At 36.0% G+C, this 9,383-nt stretch overlaps 2 protein-coding genes across 2 annotated transcripts; one reads left to right on the top strand and one right to left on the bottom strand.

Moving 5' to 3' along the window:
* The first annotated feature begins 625 nt into the window (after positions 1 to 625).
* lrrc47 (leucine rich repeat containing 47) lies at positions 626 to 5,664 on the top strand. The gene is made up of 7 exons (XM_077224539.1): positions 626 to 1,347; positions 1,944 to 2,411; positions 2,534 to 2,650; positions 3,383 to 3,498; positions 3,918 to 4,020; positions 4,142 to 4,231; positions 5,343 to 5,664. The coding sequence occupies exons 1-7, from the start codon at positions 766 to 768 to the stop codon at positions 5,562 to 5,564; spliced, it is 1,698 nt and encodes a 565-aa protein (XP_077080654.1). The 5' UTR covers positions 626 to 765; the 3' UTR covers positions 5,565 to 5,664.
* A 2,589-nt stretch (positions 5,665 to 8,253) lies between these two features.
* On the bottom strand, positions 8,254 to 9,173 carry smim1 (small integral membrane protein 1). The gene is made up of 3 exons (XM_077224540.1): positions 9,068 to 9,173; positions 8,541 to 8,663; positions 8,254 to 8,413 (listed from the first exon to the last, which is right to left on the bottom strand). Exons 2-3 carry the CDS (start codon positions 8,630 to 8,632, stop codon positions 8,290 to 8,292), a joined length of 216 nt encoding a protein of 71 aa, XP_077080655.1. The 5' UTR covers positions 8,633 to 8,663; positions 9,068 to 9,173; the 3' UTR covers positions 8,254 to 8,289.
* Positions 9,174 to 9,383: the final 210 nt, after the last annotated feature.

The raw sequence follows: 9,383 nt of genomic DNA, 5'->3' as shown, positions 1-9,383 counted from the left end.
GACAGGAGGTGAGGAAAAGCTTTGTTTATACCGGCTTCTGCTTGAGCTGATTAGCTGACTATGCTCCTCCCTGAACTTTGTTACATAAAACTTCATTTAGCTGAGGGAAGCAGAACTCTATAACTTGTTAACTGGTGGGACTGATATTTTTGTATGTTGAAAAGGATGTGCTTGTGTAACTGGTTGTACTTGTATAATGTAGCAGAGTTTTTTTTAAGTTTCTGTCTTTGATGCATGTTTTTATGTAACAATGTTCATATGTTCTCTAATTAATAATAAAAAATAAAAATAAACATTTGGTAGACGGTGTGCTTTGGGTACATCATGCAGAAGGCTTAGACAAAGTGTTCATTAAATGGTATGGTTTTTATTCAGAAATATTATTCTCTCCAGTCTTTGGTGAAAGGCGATTTCTTTTTTTCTTTTTCTTTTTGTATAATAACGCCAATCCAAACACCGACTACTACAACCCACGGTGTTGCCATGGTTTGGCTTAATTTTTATACTGCCGCCAGGTTTCAAACCTGTCAACACTGGATTGGGCTGTCAAAGCAGTCAGCCAGATGGTTCACTACAGGAGGGTTTGCTTCAGACGACATTTTCACGTGACTAGTGACGTAATGATACAAGCTCCAAAGCAGTGGTTCATTGCAAGCATCATGATGCAAGGACCGTTCGAGTTTGAAGCAAGCTTCGGAGCGTCGGTGTCAGACGTAACATCACTACTTCCGGGTTATATTCACGTTCCGGGTTACACTGAACAGCATGGCTGAAGAAAACTGCTCTTTGGCTATTTGGCCAGAAATAGAAAAAGCAGAAAAGGAGAATAGACGTGAGCTGGTGCTTCAAGGTTCAGCGGTTGATAAAAAGATCCAGGACAGCTGCGGACTTCACCCGCGACTTTATTCCCTCTCGCTCCTAAACTACCTGGAGATCAGTCAATGTCCCAGTTTACATGAGATCCACGAGAACATCAGACATCTGTCTCATCTACAGAGTCTGATCCTTTGCAGGAACAAGCTCACTTCAGTCCCAAAAAGCATTGGTGATCTGAAGGCGATCAAAGTCCTGGATTTGTCTGTCAACCAGCTGCAGGCTCTGCCCGAGGAGATCTGTGCATTGAGCGAGCTCAACACTTTAAATGTCAGCTGCAATAGCATCACTGCTCTGCCGGATGGTCTGAGCAAGTGTGTGAAGCTCGCCAGCATCAATGTGTCCAAAAATGCGCTCTCACGGCTCCCAGAAGACTTATGGTGCTCAAACCTGGAGCTCCTCAGCAGTATTATTGCATCAGAAAACGCCATAGAGGAGCTGAGCAGTGACGTTCATAAGCTGGCTGCATTGAAGGTGTGTTTCATTTATTAGAGAAATCCACTTGAAAAGTATACTGTATTTGAATTGAATATGTAAATGGTTCAATAAATACAAGTTGTAATCAGTTGTGATTTTGAAAACAATTCCAAAGAGTGAAGGTGGTGTATTATGTACTGAAGTAAAAAACAACTTCCTATTATTAATATTATGCATTTATTTTTATGGAAACATTTTAATATATTTGTAGCCATTTTTATGCTGATAAAGCCCTATAATTTGTTATTTATAATTATTTATTATTATTATTTTTTTTAATAATAACCCCCAAACTAATTGTAAAGATTTTAGGTGCTATATTATATACTCAGATAAAAAAAATCTAATAAAATGTTTTATTATTTAGACATATTTTGGGGATGTTTTTTTATAAAATAGAATTAGAATTTGTAACTCATTAAAAATATCTAAATTAATAAATTACAGAAAATAATAGAAGATGCAAACATTTCACTAGTGGTCTCTGGAATATTTGGTCATTATTGTATATTAATATGCATTAATATTATTTCAAATGCCAGGGTAGAATGTCTCCATCATCTTCTCGTGTATCCCACTTTCTCCTATCTCAGGTTTTGGATCTCTCCAGCAACAAGCTCCAAGAGCTTCCGTTCGAGTTGGCCGACTGCTCCAAGCTGAAAGAGACAAATTTTAAAGGGAACAAGTTGAAGGACAAAAGGCTTGAGAAGATGGTGAATGGTTGCCAGACCAAATCAGTCTTAGACTACCTGAGGGCAGGAGGGAGGGGAAAAGGCAAAGGCAAGCAGCAGGATGGAGAGGTGGGCGAGAAGGCCGACGCTGGCCGTAACGTCTCCAAGAAGAAAAGCGCTGCAAAGCAGAAAGGCAAAAAAGAGGCAGAGGAAGTGGATGAGCTTAATCGGATGGTTGTGAGAGTTCTGCACGTATCCGAAGCGCCCACAGCTGTTACGGTGAAAGTTTCCGCAGGCATTAAGGATGTCCGGCCATACATAGTGTGCTGTATTGTGAAAGGCATGAACCTCAGACAAGGAAATTCACTCAAGCGATTTCTAGTTGCTCAGGTGACACAAGTTTCAACAAATATCTCAGCCATCAAACGTATTGTATTCTCTCTGTCTGTCTGTTTCTGATTCATTTTATATAAGCTTCTATAAATATGAATGTATTACCATCCTGTCTGCAGACCAAACTCCATGATGAGATTTGTGCCAAAAGGACAACGGCAACCATCGCAACCCATGACCTGGGCTTACTAAAGGCTCCTCTGACGTATGACGCCAGGTCACCAGATACACTAAAGGTATCTAAGGCATTTTATCACTGTGTGTATCTTTTTTTGCTTGACTAGTTATGATTTATACCTCATATTCTTATTCACATTTAGAATAAATCTTTAATTCAACACAATTTAACAGTCATTATCTTTCACGTCTCTCTAATTTGTTGCGTAACTGATCAATCAGAGCATCTCCACTAGTTGCATAACAGTCAAACAATGAAGGAACAATGAATATTTGATAACCGTTGTCGATACTGTTTTTATGAATGGTGGGAATCTGGTTTCAAAGCCACCAGCTGACTAATGGCACAGAGAAGTCCCATAATCCTCAGTTTTTAATAATAAATGAACAGTCCTTTTTCTCGCTGTTGTTTCTTTTGTGTTGACAGTGAATTCGGCACCTCTCTAAGAGGCCACAGGCAGTAGGACAATAGGATGTGTTACGTGGCTTCATTCTCATAATTGATGGTTTCATTTATACGCTAGATAGAACAGGCTTAGGCAATAAGCTAAGAGATATATTGACAGAAATAAAAAATAGAGTATCAGAAACTCCTTCAGCTGACTATATTCATAATATAGCACGTCCTCGAATCCCTTTTGGGTTTATAAAATGTTTACTTACTACATAATGAAATTATTAATGACACAAATTTTCATTGAAACATTACCACCACATGTAAACATGCCTATATCACAGTACTTTGATAATATTGTCATATATGAATTGTTTTATTTTGGAAATATGTGTAGATAGTTCCTCTGGGTCGTAAGGAGATAAAGGCATCTGAGCTGCTGAAGCATCTTCAACAGGAAGCAGATGAACAGAGAAAACAGAAAAAGCGACAGAACGTTTCTGGACTCCACAAGTAAGAAGACGTGCATTACATTCCTGATTATTTCATATTAATTGCTGTGATTATTTAATATTATAATGTCTTGTGTACAGATTGAAACATTAGGGGGCATAATCTTTCAAGCAAAAGAATGCAGAAGGTTTTGTGGAAAACTTATAAATGTGACGTTATTTCCAATTGCAGGAAACAGGGACTATGTTATGCTCCCTAAATGCATTGTTTACTATCTGAGCCCTTTCTAAGTGATCTGAAAAATAGCCCTCGTTTGTCAGACACCTATTATGTTGTCGTAGGTAATTGGTGTAATTTCATCCATGTAATTGCATTGGCTGCACAGAACACTAAGTACAAATACTGAGCTCAGTATTCAGCGTTATTTATTATTCAGCATTTCATGGACATATTCCCAACTTTTAATTTTTCACCCCCAGATACCTTCAACTCCTTGATGGAAAAGATCTCTACCCCTGCTTGGTTGACGCAGATGATCATGTGGTCTCATTTCCACCAATCACAAACAGTGAGAGGACTAAGGTAATTTATGTTCATACATTCTAGTCAATGCAAATATATTTAAGAAGAGAAGAGTTTGTTTATTTTTCATTAAATTTGTTTTTTGCCAAACAGCATTTTTAATAAACTTCTGTCTCTGCAGATAAAGAAAACCACACAGGAGCTGTTTTTAGAAGTGACGAGCTCCACTAGTCTGCAGATCTGTAAAGATGTCATGGATGCACTGATAATAGTAAGATACCACTAGTGTTTTATTTTGATCTATTATTTTATATTTTTAAAATATATTTAATTTAGCATTTTGTGATTATTTTATTCACATATGAACATAATATAAATTTTATCACAAATATGCACAACTAAATCAATCCAAAATCAATATCAGTCCAGCAGTCTTTGTAATAGAGATGAGTAGGATTGTCAATTTTTTTGTTTTTGTTCTTTTGTCTGATTTTCATTTTCATATTGATTTATTCTAGTATTGCTCTGCTGTAAATAATATATATTTTTATATGAACTATTTGACCTACTCTACAGTAAGGGCTCTGATTTGAGTCTGCCATGTAAGAGTGCAGGATTGGATTAGCGCTGTTATGCTATTTGAATGCACAGCTTTTGAATGCTGATACCCCTTGTGGAAGAAATGAGCTCATCTTTCTGCTGAGACACACACACACACACACACTTGGTGTACAGTGTCTCGGAGGCATTGCACCATCACAAAGTCCAATTCCAGAGCCCCTGAATGCTGCTGATTTTATTATTAAAGTTGTCCTATTAGTTTAATTCATGTTCCTAATTTATAGTTTTGTTTTTTAAAATTTCCAATATTTGTAAAAAAAAAATTTTTTACCTGACTTAATGGAAATCCATGAAACGTGACATGGAAGATAAAACCAAGGATTTGGTTTAGATTGCAGCTGTGAGATTTCCTCCATGATACAAATGACCTGTCCCACTTTCGTACATTCTTTTTTTACGACAGCTCAAATGACTACTGAATATTTTAATATAAGGCAACATAAGACTCTCTGAATCAACACACTTTTAGTGACATAAAATCAGTTATCGAACTTCGTCATTGCATTCAATTGACTTTCATCAACAATTGTATTATTACTATATACTCTGCTGTTTAAATGCATGTTTAAATGTGTTCTGCTAATTAAATGCATCTGTTTTCACATAGTTTCCTACTCTAAAGGACCTAAGGCACTCGCACACTAAAAAAGCATTTTCCTTTAAGCATTCATTGTAGCATGTTTGCAAGCTATGAAAGTTTACAATGGAAAACAGAAGTAATAATCATGAATTTTCTCTGACTATTCTTGATTCTTTTTCAGAAAATGGCTGAGCTTAATAAATTAAGCTTTGACATAAAGGACGACGTGGGCTCGGACGAAGAGACGGATGTGATTTCAGATCGTCCCGCGGAGAACCCGGCCTCCCCTGAGCTGACTGTTTTACAAGTGAAGGTCTTTGATGTAGAGGGAAACCTTAAAGTGGTCTATCCATCAAAAACTGACCTGATGTCTGACCTCAGCAATTTATCAGTCATCCGATAACTAAATTCAGCTGTTGATGTTTTTTCTTTGTAATTTTGTAATGCATTGAACCCATAAAATTCCATAATTATCTCTAATTAAATTAAAACATTAATTTAAATATTGTATGTAGTGGTTTTCATTTACACTCCTTAAGGTATCTTTTGTATTTCTGTTTCCACCTCAGCACTGAAAAAATAAAAACAATTCTGACTTTATATATCACAATGTGACTTAATTTCCTTTTTTACACTTTATCCTTCATTTACATTTTCTTCTATGAGGTGGAAACAGGCTTCCATACTTTTAAGTTTCACTGAACTTCATGCAAATAAAATATACATATACTGATATCAACAGAAAAAAACATAAAACAACAAGCTTCTGTGTTTATAGAACACAGATTTATACTTCTAATATGAATTATTTTGCCCTTGACAATAAAATAAACATCACTTTTTTTTCAACTTCCCTTGTTTCACTGAATTTCTCCATTGGGTGAGTTATAGAATTAAACAGTGAAACAAATCTTTCTATATCATGTTTATGCAATTAGGTTGACATTCCGTATGGAATTTTATTCTGAAGGAAAACATCTGCATCAAACTGGTTAGTAAGTAAGGTTAGCATTAACCATTTTAAAAATGCACTTATTCAGATATTGTTAGTAAACACTTAGCATTGTTTTCATCCTGTGTTTGTTTGTGCCCGTGGAGCACATGAATGCTCCGGGTTTGGTTACAGATCAGATGACTGGCGGACTCGGGAAATGTAAAGAGGAGGAGAGTAAGTCTGAGCTGTCTATAAGAGATGCAAGCAGGACTCTGTCTCAGTACAGTCCATCATGCCACATGACATTGACAGCAGACTATTTTGCTACGGCCTTATTAAAAAGTAATGAAAATGACCCAGAGGAATGACAATTGGGACCACAGGAGAAGATGGAAGTGTGGATATAACAAAACTCATATTGGGATCCAAGAGAATTTCAATAAGCTTGAGACGTTGAAGACCACTAGCCAATCTGTGCCTATTTGTCTGGAGTTGATTGGAACGAAGGGATCCAACCATTTATCATTAGGGGGGAAATTGGCTGGCAATGGTAAAGATCAAACCTGCAAAACTCTGAAGATTTTAATGCCGAAGGGGAGCGATGGCAAGACTTTGGCAAAGAGTAGCTCACTGCCTCCAATATACAGCCCAAGAATGTCTACCATCTCCATGCCTTGTACAAAAAACTGTGTGCCAAACTGGGAGGTAGAATGTCAGGAGAAGAAAGCCAATATCTTGTCCACCAGCATAAAGATGGACAAGGCATTGTTCAGCAGACAAAAGCAAGGATGTCAGCTGATCTGCAACGGACTGGCTGTCTTTAATGAGCGAGTGCAGGTTCAAAACCAAGAACCGAGACAGAACAGCCTGAAGATTTCTGATCCATCAGCAGGGCAGCTACTGCATGGATTTCTGGGTGTAGAGCCCAGTAATGTCAATGCCAATGAGAGAGAAGCGATGACAGAAGGGATGAAGGACTATGCGAGTGTATCCCAGGGCAAACCTGTGCAGACGCTCTCAGATTCAGCTATTGAGATGGAAAATGAGAAGGACGTGAATGAAATGATAGACAATCAGGAGGACGAGTATTATACTAACCAAAGGATCACAGCGTGGATCGTCAAAGTAAATGCAAGCTTGTTTTCTCCATTAAAAGATGAGATTATTGATCAAACACTAGAAGAGCAGGATGTGGATACTATTAAAATCATCTATGACCATGACTGATGTCTATGTGTAATGTTAATTCTTAACAGTGTAAAATAATGTTTAGTTAGTAAACAACAGTTAATGCATTAGGTGTCATGATCATTATTAAAACAGTAACTTCAACATGAAAAGTTATAGTATTGCTTAAAAAAAAGTTTGGGGTCAGTAAGACTTTTTAGTGTTTTTGAAAAGAAATTCACTTTTCACAAGGATGCATTTATTTGATCAATAATACAGTAAAATGGTAATATTGTGGGATAGTATTAAAATCTGAAATAACTGATTTCTTTTTTTAATATATTTTAAATTTAATTTACTGATGGCAGAGCTGAATTTTCAGATGATCCTTCAGAAATCATTCTAATATGCTGATTTTTTAAAAACATTTCATGAAACATTTATTATTATTATTATCATCAATGTTGAAAACAGTTGTGCTGCTAGATTTTTTGTGGAAACATTTTTTTCATGATTTTTTTTATGAATAAAAGTTAAACAGAACAGCAATCAATTCAATGCATGCTTGCTAAAACTAATTAATTTCTTTTAAAATTTCTTACTGGCTTCTAATTTTTGAATAGGAATTAATATTACTGTAGATTAATACATACTATGTATTAACAATTGAAAGTGTTTACTGTTCTTTTTTAAAACTCAAGAATTTTTTATATTGCCATAACACCTGAATATATCTGTTGCGACTCATTTGATGTTCTTTTAAATATGAGATGGTGAGATCAAAAAAAATCTGGTCTTTTTTTGATTGAAGAATTTTATTTATTTGTTTTTTGTTTATTTGCTATATATTTCAATGGTTAATATATTGAGTTAAAATAAATGTAATGCATTTGTCTGTGTTGCAGAATGACACATTCCAAAATAATATTGTTGGAAAACTCTTATACAATGTTTCCTTTATGGACATAATTCATAATTGTTGTTGTTTTTAATATCCAGTTCCTTCGAGATACGTGGAGTGTCCTCATCAGCATCTGTGAACGTAGTATCCTGTGATGTATCCAGCTATGTATATAACTACCATCACAGTCAAAGATGCTGCCACTTTCAGCACGATACCCAGCCGTCCAGTGCACAGACTGTTATAGAGTCTATAGGGCACAGATATGATTGACATGAGTTATCTGATTGACTTCAATAACAACTTATGAAGCTTTGCTTTAACACTGTTTATTTTTCAGTTCTCTGAAACTAGAATCATATATAATGGATTCTCACCCAGTCAGTCTGGACTGTGACCGCGGTACTGGCATATTCATGTTGTCTTCACTCCAGCGGTTGTACTGAACACTGGCCTCATTGGACTCCATTTCCTTCCAGCTTTCTTCTCCTCAAAGTCAGCTAAAAAATAAAGTAAATAAAAAGGAGAAGCTATATAGCAAACTTGTTAAACAAAAACTTACCCTACTTTTAGACATAAAATCATTTCAAGTTCCTTTCAGGTAATGGGCTTGGCTATGTCTTGGAAAGTGGATCATTCAGCAGTTCAGTAAGATAAAGAAGAGTTAATGAATAATATGAATCATGTTATGTTAGTGACTGAGGTCCATTACATGAAGAAGTGTATACAGCTTCTATTGTGTATTTATATTCAGTCTTTCCCTCTTAAAGAGTTGTGGTTGTTTCCCCCCAAGTTCCTAAAGTTTGTACTGCATCACATTAATGTTACAATCAAAATATTGATAGAATGATTCTGCTTTATTTGCAAATCTGTCTGTCGATCAAAGCGTAATTTGAATACTCACACGTTCTCAGGACACCAACTGGGAGTCATCAAATCCTTAGTCTCTCACACTGTCTTACGTGTGTCAATCCGAAGAGCAGCGGGTCCATGAGGACATTTGGGTAACCTTTGCTCACAGCCCGTCATAAATGAAATCCCTAAACTGCTGTCTTGGTTAATAAAAATAAACTTGTCTTGTTTTCCTGATTGAAGCAGGCGTATTATTGCGAAAAACTAGTGTGCCATATGATTAAATAAATAAATATTTCATTAAAAGCATCAACTAATCTTTAAACAAGTTAAATCTTATGAAATCCATGCAGAATTTAATACACTGT

Source organism: Siphateles boraxobius, unplaced genomic scaffold, assembly GCF_051911475.1.
Source record: "Siphateles boraxobius isolate OS27281-9 unplaced genomic scaffold, OSU_SipBor_1 9, whole genome shotgun sequence".
In the NCBI taxonomy this organism is placed as follows: domain Eukaryota; kingdom Metazoa; phylum Chordata; class Actinopteri; order Cypriniformes; family Leuciscidae; genus Siphateles; species Siphateles boraxobius.
Note: the sequence above shows the minus strand (reverse complement) of the source record. Positions and strands in the feature narration are given on the sequence as shown.

What these genes read in the sequence shown, in the direction of transcription:
- lrrc47 (XM_077224539.1), top strand. Translation starts at nt 766, where the DNA reads ATGGCTGAAGAAAACTGCTCTTTGGCTATTTGGCCAGAAATAGAAAAA. An exon ending in ATAAGCTGGCTGCATTGAAG is followed by an intron (nt 1,348 to 1,943) that starts GTGTGTTTCATT and finishes CTCCTATCTCAG; the next exon opens with GTTTTGGATCTCTCCAGCAA. An exon ending in CAAACAGTGAGAGGACTAAG is followed by an intron (nt 4,021 to 4,141) that starts GTAATTTATGTT and finishes CTGTCTCTGCAG; the next exon opens with ATAAAGAAAACCACACAGGA.
- smim1 (XM_077224540.1), bottom strand. Translation starts at nt 8,632, where the DNA reads ATGGAGTCCAATGAGGCCAGTGTTCAGTACAACCGCTGGAGTGAAGAC. An exon ending in TCACAGTCCAGACTGACTGG is followed by an intron (nt 8,414 to 8,540) that starts GTGAGAATCCAT and finishes TGTGCCCTATAG; the next exon opens with ACTCTATAACAGTCTGTGCA.